At 55.3% G+C, this 21,544-nt stretch overlaps 1 protein-coding gene across 3 annotated transcripts in view; it reads right to left on the bottom strand.

Moving 5' to 3' along the window:
* Positions 1 to 7,095: 7,095 nt before the first annotated feature.
* RAC2 (Rac family small GTPase 2) overlaps positions 7,096 to 21,544 on the bottom strand; it is a 59,743-nt gene continuing 45,294 nt past the window's right edge. For 2 of the 3 annotated variants that reach the window (XM_044227291.1, XM_044227292.1), the window contains exons 2-7: positions 20,524 to 20,595; positions 12,676 to 12,793; positions 12,000 to 12,062; positions 11,425 to 11,584; positions 8,443 to 8,574; positions 7,096 to 7,824 (exon numbers count right to left, since the gene is read on the bottom strand). In XM_044227291.1, the coding sequence (XP_044083226.1) occupies positions 8,444 to 8,574; positions 11,425 to 11,584; positions 12,000 to 12,062; positions 12,676 to 12,793; positions 20,524 to 20,595 (544 nt within the window). In that variant the 3' untranslated portion in view covers positions 7,096 to 7,824; position 8,443. Of the gene's footprint in view, positions 7,825 to 8,442; positions 8,575 to 11,417; positions 11,585 to 11,999; positions 12,063 to 12,675; positions 12,794 to 20,523; positions 20,596 to 21,544 lie in introns of those variants that run through there. The other variant, XM_044227294.1, reaches the window with a different exon arrangement.

Genomic DNA, 21,544 nt, shown 5'->3' with positions numbered 1-21,544 from the left:
GAATCTTCCTCCTTAGTAGTTCACTCCCTGATTTTGTGGGTGCACATCTTCTGGTAATTTCCTGAGCAAGTGCATATATTTGAGAAGAGTTCATTCTCCTCACACGTCATTTGATAGCTGGGCTGGGTATAGAAATCTAGGTTGAGAATTATGTGAACTTGGAGGATGGAAGGCATCTGTCCATATGTCGAGCTCCCAGTTCCACTCTTTTTTAAATTTAATTTTAATTTTTTTAAAAAATTATTAAACATTTTAATTTTTAAAATTTTATTTTAATCTTTTAAATGTTTAAAATTTTTATTTAAATTTTACTTAGTTAACATACAGTGCCATATTGGTTTCTGGAGTAGAATTCAGTGACTCATCATTTACATACAACTCCCAGTGCTTATCACAAGAAGTGTCCTCCTTAATACCCTTCACCATCTATCCCATGCCCCCTACCCACTTCCCTCCGTCAAGCCTCAGTTTGTTCTTTATTGTTAACAGTCTCTGATGGTTTATTTTCCTTTCTCCTTTCCCTCCCACCCCTTCCCATATGTTCATCTGTTTCTTTCTTAAATTCCACATATGAGTGAGATCATATGGTATTTGGTTTTCTCTGACTGACCTATTTCACTTAGTGTAATACATTCTAGCCCCATCTGTGTAATTGCAAATGGCAGAATTTCATTCTTTTTTGACGGCTAGGTAATATTGCATCATATATGTATAACCTCTTCTTTATCCATTTGTTCATCACTGGAGATTTGGACTCTCCATGGTTTGTCTTCTCAGTACCATTCCTATTTTCAAACCATTGTGTGTAACCTGAGGTTGCTTTCCCTTTATTCTGGAAGCTTCTAGGATCTTTGCTTTTTCCCTCAATTTCTGCAATTTGGAAATGCTTGTGTTGTGCCTCCCCCACTACAACCCTTCACAACATAGTCCCCCCACCAAGTGTTTGGGGGCACTTAGTGAACTCTTTCAATCTGAAAATTTGTGTTCTTCAGTTCTGGACAAGATTTTTTTCCTTTCTTTTTTTAGAGATTTTATTTACTTATTTATTCACTTGAGAGAGAGGAGAAGCAGAGGGAGATGAACAAGCAGACTCTGAGCTAAGCACAGAGCCCGGTATGGGGCTCAATCCCACAAACACAAGACCATAACCCAAACCAAAATCAAGAGTCAGACCCTCTGCTGACTGAGCCCCCCCAGGCGACCCTGGACAAGATTTTTCTATTGTTTTCTTTTGAACCTCCTATTATTCACCTATTGGCCTCCTAGAGTAACCCTGTGATTTTCTTTTTGTTCACTTTTACCATCTTATTCTCCCTTCTAGGAGTTGTTTTTATTATTGTTGTTGTTCACTCTGTTTTAGCTTCCAAAACATCTATTTAAAAAATTTTTAATAAACACATTTCTAATTTCTTTTTTTATTTTCTTTTTTTATTTTTTAGGGTGCCTGGGTGGCTCAGTTGATTAAGCGACTGCCTTCGGCTTAGGTCATGGTCCTGGAGTCCCAGGATTGAGCCCCGTATCAGGCTCCCAGCTCCACAGGGAGTCTGCTTCTCCCTCTGATATGTTTCCCTCTCATGTTCTCTCTCACTCACTCTCTCTCTCTCACATGGATAAATAAAATCTTTTTTTAAAAAAAGGATTTTATTTTTTATTTCAGAGAGAGAGAGCACAAGCAGGGAGAGCAGCAGGCAGAGGGAGAAGCAGGCTGGGATCATGACTTGAGCCAAAGGCAGATGCTTAACCAAATGAGCCACCCTGGCATCCCACATTTCTAATTTCTAAGAGCTCTTCTCTGTTTTCTGATTGTTCCCTTGTCATGGTCTTCTGTATTTATTTGTGGGTGTGATAGGTTTCCTTCTCTCCCCAAGGATAACAGTGATGATTTCTTTTAATTTTTCTTCTGCTCACTGCCTTGTCTCTATTTATTGCTAGTTCCTTTTCCTCAGTTTGTTTGATTGGGTCTTTTCGCGACAGAGCTTCCCTCAATTGTCCCTTCATCTTTGTTACCCATTCATTTTTAAGAATGAAACATTAAAGCTCGGATCGGGAACTCCGTGTCAAAGGGTAGAGCTTGCAAGATAGTGACTATCTCTGGAGGGACAGCTGGCTCTTTTGTCAAGGATACCTAGCTGTTCCTGAATATCAGCCTCTGTAAGACTTTTCTCTAGGGGGGTCAGATCCTGGCCACAGATTCATCTGGGATAAGTATATGCCTGGGTCCTAGTGTTCCTGAACTCAGCCAGGGAAGGGGCTAATGTCGCCCTTTTGAGTATTCAGACTTCCACTGAATTCCCCTGCATCAGTCAGCTATTGCTGTGTAATAGACAACCGCACAGACCTCTACAGTGCCCAACAATAAGCATTTCTTTTACTTCACACCTTCAGGTCAGCTGGGATGGGTTGATCTAGGCTGGGCTAAGGTAGGCAGATCTGCTTTGAAGATCAGCTGGATACCTCTGCCCTTATGTTCCTGGCACCAGTGGGCTTACCGAGTCATGTTCTTTCATCAGGGCAAGAGAGCATGCCCAAGGGTACAAGCACAACTAGGCTCACTTATGATGCACATGCTAACATCCCACTGGCAAAAGAACAAGTCACAAGGCCAAAGCTAGCATCCAGTGGAATGGGCAAGTAGCTCTGACCCTGGAGGTGGGCGTGGAAGGAGTGATACCTGCCAAGCATAACCAAACCACTACCTCCCAAATAATCAGTCTGGGGTCTCACCCCCCACCTGCCCTGTAGCTGGCGTCCTTGGGTCCAGAAATCTCTGGTTGGATCTTCGCGCCCAGCCTAAGGACGGGTGGTTACCTGGCTGCTGAGTGTAGTGGGGAGGCCCTGCTGGTCTGATTGCTCCTTAAACAAACTTACAGATAACTCACCAATTTTCAGCCTCCTGCCTTGCCATCTGTGGTGTCTGGATCCCCTACTTCGGAGCCTCCCAGGGGTTCTGCAAGGTCAGTTGGTTTGCATCTCTCCCACCTCCAACCCCCCACACCCCGCCCCAGAATAGCAGGCTCTTAAGTTTGCCTTCCCTGGGCTCTGTTAAATCATTTACCACCCCTCCATCTGCTCTCCAGACTTGTATGCTGTGGTTCAGGGTCACAGGTGTCTCCTGGTTTCTTTGAAGATGAGAGTTTATGTTTCTGTTTCATGTTCTCCTTATTGTCATGGCTCTTTTTCAGCAAGGGAGAGGGGGCTGAAACATCTCTACCCCAGAACCCTGAGACCAAAATCTCGTCCTTGCTCTGTTGCATTCGCTTCTGTGGTATGTGGATCAACCACATGGCGGGGGCTGATTTGCTCATCTGTCTGTCTCATTAGCCTCTGAGCCCCCAGGGAGCAGAGGGTGAGATCTCACTGTCTCTGCACCTCCCGCCCCCACACAGTTTGGCATGGAGCCCAGGGTTAGTACATGAACTGAACTTCAAATTTCATGGACAACTGCTCATCATCTCACCTACCTTAGGACCTTCAGAAGTCTTCTAAAACCATCTTAGATCCCTGTCTCCCTCCCCAGAGCCTACCCTACCTTCCCTCTTACAGCCCATGAGACCCAGGTGGAGTCAGGTGTCCCCAGAGGTAGCTATGTCTCTGTTGGGGAGTCAAGAAGATAGGGAGGAGAGGGAAAAAAATCAAAGGAAGAGATAACAGGGACCTCAGCCCCGGAAAAGTCACTGTTTTAGTATACCGTGGTATTGTTTCTCATGATTTTACAAGTTCGCTGAACTCAGTTGGATGTTCTTCTGCCTCATGTAATTTTGGCTGGGACCATCATTATCCGGGGACTTGACTGGGCTGTACATCTAAGATTTCTGATGAGCATGACAGGTCCCTTGGCAAGGACGGCTGGAAGGCTAGGCTCAGCTGGGTCACTGGATGGGCTGGGCCTCTCTCTCTCCATTAAAGTCTATTCTTCCATCTGCTTATTCATTTACATAAACAACATGCACTTATCCAGCATCTACAAGGTGTCAGCTACTTGCTAGGGTCATGGTGAGCCATACAAGCAGAAGGGTCATTTCTCAGGGCTCTCTGTTGGCTCCGAAGGGCTCCCTTCCCTGGGCTGTGAGCTCCTAGGAACAAGCCCATGCTTGACCCACCCTCAAACCCTGTGTTTGCTGCACAGTCCCCATAATGATTCGCTAAATGAGTAGATGACTGAATGAAACCATGGTCATACAAACATTTGTTAAGGCAAGAGGCACACATTGTGACATCTGAGAGGCAGAGCTGTTTGTAAATGAAAAGGAGCCCCTGAGCTTCGCCTGGCGGGGACAGCGGATGCAGGGAGGCCCGTGAGGTGGTCACGGCTACCGTCCAGAGAAGAGATGCAAAAAGCCCAAAATAGGGAGCAGAAGCGGGGCCAGATAAAGGGGTGGGGTTAACATACAACGAGACGCCAGATTTTCTAGTTCTGGTGACCATTGGATGCTGGTCGAGGGAATTAGGGGAGCCAGGGGGACCCCCAGGCCTTTGCTTTGGAGGAAGGAGCAAGGAGCAGCCAGGCTCTGAGACCGGAAGCCCCGAATGAAGTAGCTCATCCGGCAGGTGCTTTCCACACCCACCAGGAAATGACGTCATGGCAAGGCTCCCAGTCTGATGCCCTGATGCCTAGCACGGGCCTGGCCCTGCTAGGTGGGTGTTCAGGGATGGCTGCCTTTGGAGTGAAGAATCACCAAGTTGTCAGCTTCTGCCCGCAACCAGCAGCTCTTCCTGTTTCAAAACCAGCTCCTCACCTACTCCCCTGGAGGTTTCTCTTTCCTATCAAAAGGGCCTCTCGTGCTCAGCCACTTCGCAGAACAGAAGTGATGTCCCCAATGTCCCCCAGTGTCCAGTGACTGTTGGACACAATGATACAGTGGAAAGAGCACGGGGTTAAGAAACCTAAAACCTCAGTTACAATGCTGTCAGCTAACAATAACGGAGGCCTGACCTACCACGTCGTATACCATCCGTGGTTTCATTTTCCTTTTGTTCCCATAACAAGGCAGATTTTGACATTGGCTCAGCTGCCGACCAAAGGTGTCAAGGATCCAGGCTCTTTTCATTTTTCTGCTCCTCCATTCTGAACATGTTAGCGTGTATCTTCATGTTTGTGGTTTCAAGTGAGTACAATGGCTGCTGCAGCTCCAGACATCACATCAGTATTCATCAGGGAAGGGGATGGGACAAAGGGCAGTGTCCATTTTTTGGTGGTAGAGAACAAACACTGTTGCAGAAGTCACCTCTCCAGCTGACTTACCCTTGCCTTTAGGGCCAGCGCTGTGTACCCTTGGGACCCCAGCTGCAAAGCAGGCTAGGAAAACAAGAGTTTTAGTCTGGAGCTGGACACCATACTGTTCTGCACGGAACTACGTGTCTGTTAGCAAGAAGGATGGGGGTAGTGGAAGAAGGTGGGAGAGTAGAGTGTCTGCCCAGGTGAATTGAGCTCTAGCTCTGGCTCCCGTTCCCTCCTGGGCCTCAGCACAACCCAGTGGCTAGAACCTCCATTGGAAGGCTCCTAGGGATTAAATGAGATAATTTGTGCTAGGTGAGAACACACAGAGGCAAGAGAATTTATTTACCGACGTTACTGTCATAAAGCAAGGACTGTGCCCACTGGGATGGGCTCCCAGGAAGAGATGTAGGGCAGACCCCCCCGGCCCCTCCCCTCCCCGCACCCTCTGCTTGCCCTCGACATGCAGGGAAGTTCGAGGAGCAGAGGAAATCATTCGAGGAAAAGAGGACCAGATCAGGGTGTGGAAGGGCGTGGATGAAAGAGGTCTCAAAGTGGCTTTGAGGAAATGAGAGTTCAGTCCCAGGGTGGAGGGGAGGAGAGAGGGAGGGGAGCGTGACCCGCCCCCAGGGCCCACCAGATAGGGGCCCAGATTTATCTGGAGGGCCCAGGAGGGCTGAGAGCAAAAAAAAGGCTCTCCTCCAACTTTGGCCAACTGGAGGGGGCACCCCAGGGCTTCTAAACAACAAACATAGTCGGTGTGGGGTCTGTGTGTGCGTCATGTGCGTGTGGGTTTTTCACGGGGGTGGTTGGTTTCCAAGGAGAAGTAACCTTAAAAACATAAAGGCCTTGTCTGAGCTGAAACTGAGAAGCGCCACGGGGTCCCCCCACCCCCGCAACCCAGGCCCTTCCAGGAGGCCAATGAGCTGGAGGGCCCCCTCCCGTACGAACCTCAGGACATAGGGGGCAGCCCTGGGGAAGCAGAAGGTAGAAACCCAAAGCATCTCACTGGCTGGGAGTTGGGGGACTTCTGTGCTGTCAGGGGTGGGGGCTTAGATTTCTCTTTATTCCTTCCTTGCAGCCTCTCTAGAGGGTCAGCCCACAAGGGCAGGGATTCGTGTGCACGGCTGGACCCCGCACCTAGAACAGAGTGAGAAGGTGCTCAATAAATGTGCATTGTACGCATGGGTACCGCTGGGGTAAGGAGGAGTAATCCTCCCCCGGCGCAAAAGGCCGGCACTTATAAAGGAGCAAACACTACGGTGGGACCTGCTCCACACCAGGTGCTGTTGGACTTGACGGATGAACTTAATTCCTTTCAACAGGTCCTCCTTCTCTCGTAAAGAAACTCGCCTTGGCTTAGTGCCTGCCCGACAGGCATTGCTTCCTTGCACCATGGGAACACTTCCGTGAGCTCCAGCAGTAGAGACTGGGGAGTTCTGACTGCCTGACACCCACAGCCCCACATTCCAGCAAAGTCTCACTCTTCATTTAGGAACAAACCCCTCCATCCTAAAACGCAAGGTTTATGCCCCATTGCCTCCACTCCTTGCTCTAGCAGGGTGTGACGTCCAGGCCTGACCAATCACATCTCAGCAGCCCTCCCCCGACAAATATGATTGGTTGAGGTGGGGTCCAAGACGTGGGCTGGCCCAATCAGAGTAAGCCTTAATTAGAACTTCACCTGGGCCCGAAACTTGTCTTTTTTTTTTTTTTTTTTTTAGCTAACTTTGAACCTGCAAGGATGCTCTGAGTGTCACCTGCCACTCAGAATGAACCAGACATCGCAAGGCAGAGCAGAGAGGTATAGGAAAGCAAGCCCTGATGACGTGCTTTGAGCCATCTTGATCGAACTGTACCTGAAGTCATGATATTCCAAATTTCATAGGATCAATAGGTTTATTTTCTGCTTAAGCAGGTTGAATTAGGTTTTCCATTTGCAGTAGCAAAAGTCCTGACTGGCAGGGTCTGAAAGTTTCAAGACTCCTACAGGCAAATGTAGCTCTGTGAATGACGGAGAAAGACTTGAGCAACCGGAGGAGTCAGTGGGATCCCGGTTTTTGACTGGTTGTTGCAGGGACCCACTAACATGCAAAAAATTTGATTTGACGTTGTCCGGAAAAGGAGGGCTAAGGCGGCAGGAGCAAACTCTGAGATACCCATTTTAGCTCAGTAGGAGAACATTCAGACAAGCAAGACCATCAATACTGGAATAGCCACCTCAGGAGGGAGTGAGAGACCCATCCCGGAAGGTATGCGAGTGGTGGCTGGCCACCATCCTGTCCGAAATTTCCAGAGGGGATTCGGGCATTGGGTGGGACTGGGGTCAAGGGGTAGATGCTGCCACGTGCGGCAGCTGGTGCTGACCGCACTAATGGCTCCCTTCTGGCCCCTGCGAAGGCGGGAGTAAGGGATCAGGAGCGGAGCCTGCAAGTTCACAGCCTTCCAGCCCCTGGGGGCTTCCAGCCCGGAGAAGATGAGCAACCAATCTGCAGCCGCCTGCTAAGAAACACCACAGGAGGGGACAACAGGGCCAGCCGGGGTACCGCTGGGCTTTGGGTGAGGACCCCGGAGGTCACAGCCATCTGGCTGGGAGGGCTGGGCGCCACCTGGAAAGGAGACATGCAGGGGGTAAGGACCTGGGGACAAGCAGAATCGCGTGCCCCCGCATAGCTTTCTCCGCTCCAGGCTCATGGCCACCTCCCATCTTTTTGCTCAGGTTGGCCCTCCCATCGGCCCACCCTGCTCGCGCATCACACCGAGGCCCCTCCATCCTTCTTGTCCCACCTCTCCAGGCTGCCTCCGACCCACACGGGTCCCTCCTCCGCCCTAAGAGCCTCAGCTCCGTCTGCCCTGCCTCCACCCTTATGGGTGGGTATTAGGGAGACCCTGGACCCACTGGGCTCTCCTGGGGGCAGGGGCCAAAGGCATCTATCCATCCCTCTTCCCTCCTGCAGGGCTGGCAGAGTGGAAGCCTCATGGCACCCCTGCCGTGGCTCTGGCTTTTTTCTGACACTCCTTCCTTCTGAGACCCGGGCTCCCTGCCGAGGGAGCTCAGGCAAATAGGGAAACTGAGGCCGCTTTGATACTCCCCCTTCTGTCTTGGCCTAAATGCCATCCCCTGCAAAACGGAAGGCCACAGAGTCATGGCAGGACGCCCCTTCCTGGCAGGAACATGCTGTGTTCGGGTGGGGACAGTCACGGAGCAGGGAAGGAGGCTCTCTTACCCTACAGGATGCTGCAGGGACGCTTCTGTGGCCGCGCGGGCTGGGGGCACAGGACGGCCCGGATAGCCTCGTCAAAGACGGTCTTCAGGCCTCGCTGGGTGAGGGCCGAGCACTCCAGGTATTTTACAGAGTCTGGGGGGGTGGGGTGGGGGGAACATCAAGAAGGCAGAAGCCAAGGTCAGGGAGGGCCCTGGGCAGAAACCTCTCCCGAGCCAGGCCGTGGGGTCAGGGGACCACCGCCCAGCGCCTCCACTTCCTCATGCCTAGAATAGGAAGCTGGACCTCAAAAGGAGAGGCCAAGACCCACAGGGGCAGGTCTGAAGTTTTCTTAGACACAGCAGCCCTTAATTTGTGGAAGGCAGGCAGGAGTTTGGATACATTCCTGGGGGGAAAGGGAGCTCAAGTGACAGTGACTGAATCTCTCTCTGCCTCTGTTTCTTCTAGAAACTTCCCCAGGAGGCCTGAGGTGCTCACCAGGACCTTCAAAATGTCATCTGACCATTCCTTAGCGTCACCTCATTTTACAGGCGAGGACACTGAGGTTCATAGGTGGGGAATCGTCTGTCCAAAGTCCCATGCTGAATGTTTCTCCTCCCGTGAGGGGTGGCTGGGGGCTGTCCGTGAGGGACCGGGATGAGTGCTTTCCCTCCCCCACCTGAGGGGACCAGGCTTCTCCCAGGTGACAGCTCAGGGCAGGAGCTGGGGGCCCAGACAGCCAGAAAGGCAGGATGAGCCCCCACTCCAGTGGCAGCATTCCCTGACCTTCTGGAAGGAACCTCTGTGAGTTCCCATAAGCACTAGAACAGTTTCCCCAAAGTAAGGAACGACAAAAACCCTTCTTCGAGAGGGCTGGGGGCACATTTCAGGAACAAGAGGAAAGAGAGGGGCAGGAAGGGGAACTTTGCCCCGGTGCTGGGGTCTGCTCTTCTCTGGGGAAGGAAGCAGACAGGCTCTGATGGGCACCTGTTCCCTGCTAAGCACTGGCCTGGGTGCTTCCAAAAAACCATGTGAAGAAATACTTCCCCGCTTACAGATCAACAAACAGGCCAAGAGAGGGGAAGCCTGGGTCCCAGAGACACGCAGCTGGGGAGAGGAGAGCCAGGACTTCCGGAGAGGGCAGCCCCTGGAAGGAGGAAGCCCATGGAGGACCTGGGGTTGGGAAGAAAGCAAAAGTGGGGCAGGGACAAAGAAGCTGAGGTTCAGAGAGCATGTCCCTTGCACAAAGTCACGTGTTGGATGTCTCCCCTCTACTCGGGAGCACTCTCCCACCAGGGAGCGTGGGCAGTGGTCCCAGGGCCTGGCTGGAAGGGACAGAGTGCCCTTGCTTCGGTCTGGGAGCCTCATCACCTTATAACATTCTGTGCCTAGAAGGGTGTCCCTGGGCATCCGGCTACTGTCTCCCTGCAAGGGACCAGAGCCTGTGTCCACTTCTTCCACACCTACCAAATGCCTCCTCCCTAGAACCGGCCACCCTCTTGCTCTTCTTGGCCCAGTGGCATCCAGAACAAATGTCCTGAGTGGGGGTGCTGGGCTCTCTTTGGCTCTGCCTCTGACCACCCGACGACTCCCGTCAGTCTGTTTGTGCCTGAGCCTCCCTTCTGTCTAAGACATGGTGACCTAGGACAGCTTGTCAAGCTGAGGCAGGCAGGGCCAAGCAGCTGCAGAGGACATGGTGGGGGGCAGGCTAGGAGGCAGCTGCTGTCTCTCCCCCACCCCCCATCAGACCTGCAGCTCTCCTGGGCCTCCCCTTGGGCCCAGACTGGTCCGAGTCAAGTTCAAAGTCATTGCCCCAGCCCCACCCACACTTGGAATCAGCTCCAGGAGGGATCGTCCAGGAGGGACCAAGGCAGGACTCCGAGCCACCTCCTTACAGAGGAGAAAGCACCTTCAGGGATCATGCAGGCCAGCCGGTATGAATGGAGAAACTGAGGCCCAGAGGGGGGTCCCACTTTCCCGAGATCACACACACTATCAGTGCTAGAGCCAGGACCAACATCCAGGCTTCCAGGCCCCTTCTCCTTGCCCCAAAGCACATGCTTTAGAAGGGGATGGGTCACATGCAGGCTAGAGAGTCAGAGCCCCAGGGCAAAAGGAGCTGAGGGACGGGCTAGTCAGAGAATAAGAGCAGGGAAGGGTACAACACCCGCAGGGCTGAGGAGCCAAGGACCCCAGGGTGGGGCTCAGGACCCAAGGCTTAAGAGGCAGCCCAAGACCCCTTGAGGGAAATGGCCATGTTGCAGGACTAGTCACAGGAAGTGGGAGGTGACAGCTGCGGTTTCTCTTCCTGTAGAGATGTGAGTCCCCAGAGCCCTCCCACTTCCGGCGGAAGGAAGAGCGGTGGGGCTGAGGCAGGGCTGGGGCGGGGAGACCCTACCTACTCGGGGGCCAAACCCTGGACCCACAAGACCCTGTGGCGAGGCAGAGTGCCCCAGGCCGAGGTAGGGGGTGTCACTGCTCATGGGGGTCAAACCCGGCTGGGGACACCAGGTTCTAGGGCAGATGTGCCATCCCCAGGCTGCAGGCAGGTCACGACTGGACCTGGGACAGCAGGCGCAGGTGCCGGGAGAGAGGCCAGACCCCCCAGTTACAGCCTCTCTGGGGCGGGCAGCTCCGAGTCCCCACGAGGAAGCCCCCAGATCAGCAATTTGCTATCTTGTGTTCAAATTCCAGTTCTGCCACCCCCTGGCTGTGTGACCTGGAGAAGTCACTTTACTTCTCTGGCCCAGGGATCAAGAGGCAAAGAGCAGCTGGGCTGAGGAGGGGGCCTGGGGAAAGGGAGGTGAGAAGGAGGCAGCAGGGAAGTCATCCTTCAAACCTAAGGCAGAGGCACGTCCTCCAGGAAGCCTTCCTGGATAACCCGAGCCTGACTTGGCTGCTTGTGCTCAGAGCAGGCACCGCACTGTCCCTCTGTGCCTGCTTCTGTTCGCTCCAAGGCACTTTTCCCAGCCAGCCAGCTCCCCTGTCCGAGCCCGAGCCCCGTACCGATCTCCTTGGCCAGGGCCAGACCCTGTGGGTAGGTAATGGGCGCCAGTTTCTTCTCCTTCAGCCTCTCAATGGTGTCCTTGTCGTCCCGCAGATCCAGCTTGGTGCCCACCAGGATGATGGGTGTGCTGGGGCAATGGTGTCGCACCTCGGGGAACCACTGGGCAGGCAGTTGGTGGAGGGGAGGCCGAGGGGGCATGGGCGTGGGGACAAGAGGGGCGCCAAGTGTGAGAAGAGATGAGGGAGCATGAGGGGGTGAGGAGAGGAGGCATGAGGTGGTCCAGGGTGGGGGGGGATGTGGTTCAGGAAAAGAAGCAGCAAGATTCACGAGAGATAAAAGGCAGGCAGAGGGTGTGTGCAGAGGAGAGAAGGGACATGGTTATCGAGTGTGGGGAGGAAAGCTAATGACCCCAGCCCCCCCTGAACCCCCTCTGAGTCTCAGCCCCGGAGTCACCAGTGCCACCACCCAGCCCTGGTTGGCCCTGGGAACTCTCTCTGCCCACGCCTCCTGCAGCCCCTCCCTCCCTCAGGGTCACCTGCCCCAAGCCCCCAAGGTCCCGCTCTGTGCTGCTCACCTTGGCCCGGACGTTCTCATAGGAGGCAGGGCTAACAAGTGAGAAGCAGATGAGGAAGACGTCCTGGGGACAGAGCAGGCAACAGTCACCCAGAGAGGAGGCCTGGAGGCATCCCAGCCCGGCTCTTCCACACCCGGGCATCCCCTGAGCTGTTTATCCAACCCTTCCGAAAAGCCTGTCCCAAGTGGTGAATCCTCAGGGGACCCTCTACAGGCAGTGTGGCTATGGCCCCATTCTACCGATGGGGAAAGTGAGATCAAGGGCTTGCCTCCAGAGCCCGTACTCCTCACCAGGCGCTCACTACCTGTCAGCTGATCGCCAGCCTGGAAGGAACACCAAGGATGCCATGGCCTAGCAGCCACAGAGCCACCTGCAAGCTTGCCCCCCATCTCTCCTCCCCTCCCCAGAGCCCCTGGGACTCAGAGTCCTGGGCTCCCTATGGAGGCCCCATCCAGGGTCTGCCTGGGGAGCCAGGAGGTGCCAGAGCCCATAGAGGCAGAGGGGCTGGAGAGTCGGGCACAGTGAGAGCAGGGGTACTGAAGGAGGGCAGGGAGGGGCACGGGGAGGAGGCCCCGGCTCTGCCCAGGAGGGCACCGCTGTGATGGGCAGGGTTCCCCAGCCACTGGCCCCAGGGCATCGTCTCCAGCCGGGGCAGGCTGAGCTCAGGGCAGCTCACCGTCTGTGGGTAGGAGAGTGGCCGGAGGCGATCGTAGTCCTCCTGCCCGGCCGTGTCCCACAGCCCCAGGTTCACGGGCTTGCTGTCCACCATCACGTTGGCTGAATAGTTGTCGAACCTGTCGGGGGACAGAAGAGTCAGTCTCCACGCCCGGAGCGCAGGCCTGCGGTCAGCCTCGCATCGCTCCGTGCGGAGGCCAAGACCCAGGCAGGGGCGGCCATAGGCAGTCACACAGCGCTGGGCACTTGACTTTTCTTTCCTTTTTTTTTCCTTACTGATTCATTATGTTAAAAAAAAATTTTTTTTTAAGATTTTATTTATTTATTTGACAGACAGAGATCACAAGCAGGCAGAGAGGCAGGCAGAGAGAGAATGGCGGGGGCGGGGGGGTGGCGGGGAGGGAAGCAGGCTCCCTGCTGAGCAGAGAGCCCAATTCAGGGCTCCATCCCAGGATCCTGGGATCACAACCCGAGCCCAAGGCAGAGGCTTTAACCTACTGAGCCACCCAGTGCCCATACATTAAAAAAATTTTTAATACAGGTAAGCATCAAGAGGAAAACATTATCTCCAATCACCTTTCTGCCTCTGCCTATCCTTTGAGAGGTGATTTTTTTTTAGGCCGTAGACCATTTCCTCTAAGGCTTGACCTGACTATCCCAACCTACTATGCTGGCCTGAGGTTGGTCACCCCTGTGGCAGGAGGGGTCCCCCTCAAAGCAAACCCTGAGACAAGGAGGCGACATAGTGGCAGCCTTGGGAAGGGAGTGGGGAAGAGACAAGGAAGGGCCAGCCAGTGAGCTGTTACTGTTGGGGCCGCTGGAGACGGGGTGCCTCTAAGGGGCATGACTTGGGGTCTCTATCCAGCCATCCAGCCCTCTATCTTACATTGGCAGAAGGATGTCCTAGAGCGCTAAATCCCTGGTCTTCCAGCCCACCCCCGAGTGCACACCGAAAGCCATCAGTCACAGACAATTTCAAGAAATGCCACCAACACACACAGATAAGACATGCGCCAAAGGGATGGTGGGTCAGGTTACGGACAGGAACAACCGAAATCTCCTGCCAGCACCAGTGAGACCACCTGGGCAATCAAACAAGCTTCTAGATTTTCTTTTTATTCAACCCAACAGTATTTCTCACTGGAGGAAGGTGCTGGTTTCTCAGCCTGTGGGAAAGAAGACTGGGATCAGAGAGGTATATTGACCTCCCCAAGGCCACACAGCCAGTGAGTGACCAAACTAAGTGGGAAATCAGTTGTGTGTGATTCTAGCATTCACTGCCCTGGGCCTTCCGGAGATGCCCTCACCTCCTGCCTGTGAGGGCCAAGGATCATCATCTTGTCTCTCCTCACTGAGGCTACCCATGCAGGCCCTGCTCTGCATCCCTGGACCTGGTCCACTGAGACCTCAGGCTCCTCTGCCTTCTCTTCCCCTCAAAAATCAGCCAAGCTGTTTCTTAGGCAAAGCCTACACTGCCTACCTCCCTGGACTTGCTCCTGCCCAGAATGCCCTTCCCCACCTCTCTTTGTCCAAATTTTCCCACTTATCCTGACCACACAGTCCTACCCACTCTCCAGGATTTTTCTCCCATCTGTGCCTCTGTCTAGAATAAACTTTTATACCCTTTCACCCTTGTTTCCTATTCGTGCTTCAAAATCCTGCCCGGGGCAGTTCCTCCCCTCTGGGGAAACCTCCAGGCCACTTCCTTCTCTATCCCTCACCTGGAAAGAGCTCATTGTTCCCTCCCTCTTTATCTTGACTGAAAGAGGCTGTTAGGGTATCTCTGTCTTGCCCGGGGCCCTGGGATCCAGGAGGGCAGGGCCTGTGCCTTCTTCCTCTCTAGTGTCAGGCTTGCCACTTAGTGAGTGGATCGAAATTAAAGCGAACCAAACGAAGCCCTTGGAATGCCTCCTCCTCTAGGAAGCCCTCCTGGAATGCCGCTCAGTGACAGGCTGAAGAAGTCCTAATGTTTCAGAGTGACTCCAAAGACACCTGTTCTGAGAAAGACACACACACACACACACACCCAGAAATGAGCAGCCTGGCATTTTAACACACCATGCTTATTCATCCATGGAGCGTTCCAGTCACCTCTCAGTTCCACAGATGACCCGTTCCCCGCTGCCTGGAAATTCTTACAGACACTCCTCCTCTGACTTCCCACTCTTCTTCCTCCCTCACTCCTCCTCTCCGTGCCCGGCTGACTCTTACTCACCCGCCTCTAGCCCCTTCTCCAGGTCACCTCCTCCAGAAAGCTTTTCCTGGCCCCCAGCCAGTCCAGCCAAGCCAGCAATCTTTGCGCCAAAAGCAGGCGCTGTGCCTGGCTTTCTCCTCACGGCACCCTGAGGCCAGCACAGTATAAGGCACACAGTAGGTGCTCCGTGTACCAGCTCTGGATACCACCCACACTGCTGGGGGAGGTCAGGAAGAAGCCGCTGTCCAGAGAGACACTGCAGGGCACGATGGGAAAAGAAGGGCCTGGGTTGTCCTTGGCTTTGGTTAGGAACATCCCTTCGGGACACACTTACAGGGTTGGGACACTCTTCTCTCTAATGTCCAGCCTGAAATTCTGGTCCCCAAAATCCGCCTAATATTCTTTGAGCCAAAGGCCTGTGTCCTCTTGGAGCCATCCCCACAGTCTCAGGGGCCGTGGCAGTGGGGAAAAAGTGGGGTCCTGGGACCTTGGAGCAGCACCAAGTACCAGATCTGGGGCCTGGCAGAAAGCTAGGGACCTTTCTATGTTAGGTCTTGAAGTCTCAGGTAACCTAAGACAAAAGAACCTCAAGTTACTCCCATCAGACAGATGGGGAAACTGAGACCTCAAGATGTCAAGTAACTTTTCCAAAGCCAACCATCTCATAAGCATAGGACCTGGGATTCAAGCCTTGCTCCTTCTGAGACCTCTGTTAGTGAGCAAGGGGCCGGGGCGGCAGTGGTGGGGGGGGGGTGATTTCCCCAGGGACAGCCACCCAGAACTAGGAGGGACCAGAGTTCCCTGTGAAGCCTTGTTCTGGCTGTGTGACCCTGGGTGAGTCACCTACCTTCCCTGAGCCTCACTTCCTTCAATTTGAAAAAAAAAGTCCTTTCTCTTAGGACCATTAGGAGGATCCAAAGAGACAGAGAACAGTCAGGTCACCCCGAGGGGAGATGCTAAGCTGCTGAGATCACATTTCCAATGTCCTCACACATACCCGCTTGTCCCTCCCCAGAGGCCTGGCCGCCAGGGCCCAGGGGATCGCTGCAGGCACGCAGCAGGGATCCACAGCCCCCCAGGGCCCCCCTTATTTGAAACTGAGGGGCGGCCGGGACCAGAGGAACCTTACACCACCGCTCTGGCCAGCCCCCACCGCTTTTTCCAGATGAGGAAACAGACCCACAGACAGGAAGGCACTTGCCCAAGATCTCACAGTCAGTTGGCGGTGGCCAGGACTAAGTAAGTCCTGTTCCCCAGTTCAGAAAATCCCACAGGGTAAACATGGGGGCTATATTGTGGCTGGAGAGGCGGGGGTTCGAGCCTGGGCGTGGGGCTTCCCTGAGCTGTGGGAAGGCAGAGAACTCACATTTGCTGAACACCCAGGGGTGTCAATGACGGTTCCAGGCCCTTCCTACTTAGACTACCTCAGTGGGCCCAGGGAGCAGTTACCACCCTTGTTCCCATGCTACCCATGAGGGCACAGACTCAGGAATAGGAAGAGACCTGCCCGAGGTGACACAGATGGCGCGTGTGTTCACCCCGAGTCCGTGCGGCCTCCTTCTGCATTCTCAGGCCTGCAGGCCCAGCCCTGACTCTGGAATGGAGTGGAGCAGGGGATTGGGGAGGTGGGAGAAGGGAACTCAGCACACAGCATCACCGGACCCCCAAGCCCACCCCCAGTAAGGAAGAAGGTGTACTCAAGGAACCCGGAGATCAGAGGGCATGCATGGCTCATGACATGGGGACCAGAGAAGAGTGACCAGGTCAGGCGGGGCGTGGACCCCTCTTGGGACTCAAGTCTCAGTCCTCAGGCCAACAGGCCACGGCGGAGAGGCTTGGCCGGGCGGGGCTGCGGGGGTGGGTGATGTGTGATCACATCTGCATTTAGAAAAGGCTCCTCTTGGCGTGCCTGGGTGGCTCAGTTGGTTAAGCGACTGCCTTTGGCTCAGGTCATGATCCCAGAGTCCTGGGATCAAGTCCCACCGCAGGCTCCCAGCTCCATGGGGAGTTTGCTTCTCCTTCTGACCTCCCCTTTCATGATCTTTCACTCTGTCTGTCTCTCTCTCTCAAATAAATAAATAAAATCTAAAATAAAATCTTTAAAAAAAAAAATAAGAGGCTCCTCTTGGCCACTGGGTGTAGAAGCCCGAAAGGAGGGTCAGAGGGGAAGCTGGGGGGCCAGTGGGAGGCTTATAGAACCGGCAGTGAGAGAGGAGAGAGGAGGGTGGCTGGGGCAGGTGGAGGGTGTCCCAGGCGGGGCACAAGGGGCTGCCCGTGGTGGCAGGAGGACGGGCGAGGGGCAGTGAGCGCCCAGCAGAAGACCCTGGGTGTCCACATCCATGGAATTCCAGGCTTGACTTGTCAGGAGGTGAAATGAAGGTGAAAATCAAGTACTGGCCAATGGGACCTAAATTAACTGTGTGGTTTTCCTTCCCACCAGCCGAGCTGTCCGCAGGTGGCTGAGTTCTGGCAGCTTCTCAAAGCAGACCAGAGCTCCCAGTCCCTCCAGAGTGCCAGGGACATGCTCACTCTGTTCTAGAAGCTGGTATGATAGCCGTGAACCGGACGGACCAGGGCCCTGTCCTCCCGGAGCCAGCAGGGGAAGTCGGATCAGGAAGGGCCATAGAGAACATCAAGCATGGGGCGCCTGGGTGGCTCAGTGGGTTAAAGCCTCTGCTTTCAGCTCAGGTCATGATCTCAGGGTCCTGGGATCGAGCCCCACATCAGCTCTCTGCTCTGTGGGGAGCCTGCTTCCTCTTTCTCTCCCTGCCTGCCTCTCTGCCTGCTTGTGATCTCTGTCTGTTAAATAAATAAATAAAAATCTTAAAAAAAAAAAAGAATATCAAGCAGGGGGGCGCAGGGGGGCAGGGGGGGGGGGGCAGAGGGGCGGGAGGGAGGGACCTCTTGAGACAGGGGGTCAGGGAGCTGATCCCTGAGCAGGGAACTGAGTGATGGCAAGGAGGAGGACAGGGGTGTGGGGGAGGCTGATGGGATCCACAAGGAAGCCCAAGGGTCTGGAGTGAGTGGGTAAGGGTGGGGGCCTATGGTAGGAGATGAGGCTAGGGGTGGGGGGCAGGTGCCATTCAGGGACTCACACGGCAGAGGAGACGGTATCAAATGTGAAGGGGGGCCATGGGAGGGGGGGTTTAGGTCTCCGCACAGCTGCATCTAATTTTTGCTTTTGAAAACTCATCTGGGCTTCCTTTTGAGAATGGTTGTAAGGGGGAGACATGGGTCGGGGAGAGCCCCTATGTCACAGGCAGGCAAGCGCAGGGTCCTCCTGCCATGTTCTGGTATCCCCAGTACCCTGCACAAGACCGGCTTCTGTCTCCCCCTCTGTGGCATGAGGGTTTGACCCTGAGCTGTTAACCCCCCACCCCTGGCAAGGAGCTGAGCGCAGCTCACCTGCTTATCTGATTGTGAGCTGGCCTACATGCCTCCCAGGCCCAGCAAACCCTCCTGGGCCCCAGCAAACTCTCCAGCCCCAGAACCAACCCCTGCAGCCCCAGCAAACCCCTCCAGCCCCAGCAAACCTCCCCCAGCCCCAGCAAACCCTCCCCAGAACACCCTCCAGGCCCCGAACCCCAGCAGCTCTCCCCATCTTATCTCTGTGCCAGAGATCCCCTGTTTTCCCCAACTCCGCTCTCGCCAGTGGCCCCCACCTCCCAATGTCAAGAGTTCTGCGTGACTTATCTCCCCTTCCCTGTACCAGGGGTACAGGCACTATAGCGGGAACCCCTTGGAGGGCTCGTCCAGAGCTGAACAACTCTGTCCAGGACCACACAGGAAGGGGACAAGCAGGACTGACACATCTTTGCAGGAGTGGAGGCAAAACGAAAATGCAAGATCCCTTGTGCAAAGGCCAAGAATTTCAAGATGGCCCTAAGTGTCTGACCCAACTCCCCAGAGTCCTGAAAGGCAGACCTTGCCTGGCTCATTCTGTCCGGCCTGCAAGGGTGATGTCCTGAGGCCATCAGGGGCCACCAAGGGCCAGGGCTCTCCAAGATGTTAGGAACAATTGGGTCCAGCCTGGCCTCTGCTCCTCTCCCTGTGTTGCACCAGAGAACACGCCCTTCATCTCCCTGCCCAGGGAAGGCACCCCGGCAGTGAGCCTGGGGTTGCCCAGCCCAGTCTTGCCCCTATAAAAAAAGAAACTGAGCCTCTAAGAGGGGAAGTGACTGGTCTAAGGCCCTTCAGCAAACGGGCCCCCAGCCCAGCTTGGACAGGCAGAGGCAGGACAGCAGGCAGCCAGGGCAGGGTCGATGACGGTGACCTTGTGCAGAAGCTGCTTTTCCTCTGGCCTAGAGCCAGCCTTCTGTCAGCATTAGGAGGCGACTGACCGCCCAGGGGCAAATACGGCAGGCGCGGAGTGGGACAGGTGCCATCACCAGGCCGTCTGGGGACCTGGGGCAGAAATCGGTTTTCCAGGCTCCCTTCGCGGGTGTCTTTGCCCTGTCCTGGCTGCCTGCCTTCCTCTGGCCCAGGCCGGGATGCCGGTCAGGGTCCTGGGGGTCAGGAGGCCCCTTTGCAGTGAGCCTCAGTTTCCCCCATGGGCGGCCTGGGTGGAATGCCACCTCTTACGGGGCTCAAATAAAAGCAGACGCGTGATGTTCCCTGCGGGCGCCAGCACACGACCAGCCCTCAGCGGCTGGAGGCTAGCTCCGATGGACCGTCTCAGGGCCTTTCCATGAATTCGAGTCAACTCAAAACACGTCCAGTGTGTGTAGGACAGCACGTAGATCACGGCGTGCCTGAGACACCGAAACTGAGCTGATGGGGTGACCCAAGGGAACTGGCTGAGCCTTCCTACCCACAGAGACTCCTGGTCACGAGAAAGATCAGATCAAGTCCCTCTGGGGAGTGAGAGGGCTGTGGGGCTGGGTGACAAAGTCTCCCGGGGGAGGGGCCCTGCAGCTGGCCTGGAGGTCGGAGACGCTTTTGAAGGAAAGACACTCCAGGCAGAGCAAACCGCTTGAGCAAAGGCCCTGAGGTGGAAATGCCCAAGGAGTGTTTGGCGGGGACAAGCAGACAGAACATGAGGCAACGTGGGGGCAGCGATGCTGGAAGGGAAGGTTGGGAGAAGCCGGTGTCGCTCTGGGGGTGGGGACGCTGTCCTGTGAGCAAGGGGGCTGCCGAGGGCCGAGGGCCGGTGCTTCCCCACATACTTCCCTCCCGAGGCTGCCACCCACCCACATGGCATCCAATAGCAGCCTTGCCTCCACCCTCGACAAGAGGGCAGGGCCTCCCACTGGCCTCCAGATGGCACTGCCCTCTCCCGTAAGTCCCGCTGCCTGCTCCGTGGCATCAAGGCCAGGGACAGCCTCCTCCTCCTCCACCAGCCCACGCTCCCCTCCACTTCTCAGCCCTGCGTCCCCCGCCTTTGCCCACACCACACCCAGCTGGGAGGCCGCCCATCCCGCCTCACCAGCCCCATCTCTCCCGCTCTGACGGCCTCGGCACTGGTGGCACTGGTCCGCACTGGCCCCCTCAACATTGCACACTGCCTCTGACGGGGTCGTCAGGCAGCTCTGCCCGGTGGGGACACCCCTCCTAGGCCCCACCCAAGGCCCAGCCCGCAGGAAGCGCCTGACAAGGGGGTGGGCTTGGTGATGCGTGTCTCCCTGTCCTCCCGGCTCCCGCCCCCTGCGGACTCACACGGTGGGGATGTACTCTCCGGGGAAAGCGTTCGTGGTGTAGCTGATGAGAAGGCAGGTCTTGCCCACGGCTCTGAAAGACAGGAGGTTCGAGGAGACGGCGGTCATGGCCCCTGCCCAGGACGCTGGGAGGTTTCCAGGTCCCCTAGCCCAACCCTTAGGGAAGACCCAGCCCCACCTCTCCGGGCCTCAGTCTCCCCTCCTGTGAATGCCAAGATCAGCGGTCCCAAGCCTGAGTCACAAGGGTCATCCAGGCTATGTGTTAAAGGGTGGGCTTCAGGGTCCTGTCTCAGAGATTCTGAGCCGTGGTGCGGGACAGGACTGGGAATCTGTGTTTTTAACAAGCTTTTCCAGGTGACGCCGACGTGGGACAGTTAAGAACTGGGGGTACCTGGGAGCCCACTGAACCGGACAATGCCACGGGGCCCCCGGTGCCTGACCAGCCCTCTGCCGTCACACACCTGGGTTCCAGATCCCAGCTCCACCACCTCCCAGGGGCACGGCCTTGGGCAAGGCACTTAATCTCCCTAGGCCTCAGTTTCCCCATCTTGAACATCGGGAGCCGAGGCGTTTCTCCTCCTAGGAGTGTGCTGAATCGTAAATCAGGTGAAGCCCGTGGAAGAAGCCAGCACCATGTCCAGCAGAGCGCAAGAGCCAGTAGACATCAGGGAAAGCCTGTCACTCCGTCCTCTTTCCCTCCCACCTCACCAGAGGGAGCAGCCGTTAAGAGCACGGAGAGACTTGACCTCACATCCCATGAGGTTTTGGGCAAATTACTTAACTTCTCTGAACCTCGGTTTCCCCACCTGGAAAATGGGCCTCCTATTAAGTTGGTGGGAAAACCAGATAGAGAGGGTATGACTGAGTCCAGTACCTGACGCATAGTAAGTGCTAGGGACTGCACGCTGGCTTCCCCGGGGTCTGCAGGTCGCTGGGGCTGGGACGGGGCACGGGGAGTGCAGGGCAAGTCTAGCAACCAAAGGGGCAGCCCTGGGCCTTCCAGCCCTGCTCCTGTGTTGGTC

The sequence above is a fragment of the Neovison vison genome, chromosome 12 (assembly GCF_020171115.1).
Source record: "Neovison vison isolate M4711 chromosome 12, ASM_NN_V1, whole genome shotgun sequence".
In the NCBI taxonomy this organism is placed as follows: domain Eukaryota; kingdom Metazoa; phylum Chordata; class Mammalia; order Carnivora; family Mustelidae; genus Neogale; species Neogale vison.
Note: the sequence above shows the minus strand (reverse complement) of the source record. Positions and strands in the feature narration are given on the sequence as shown.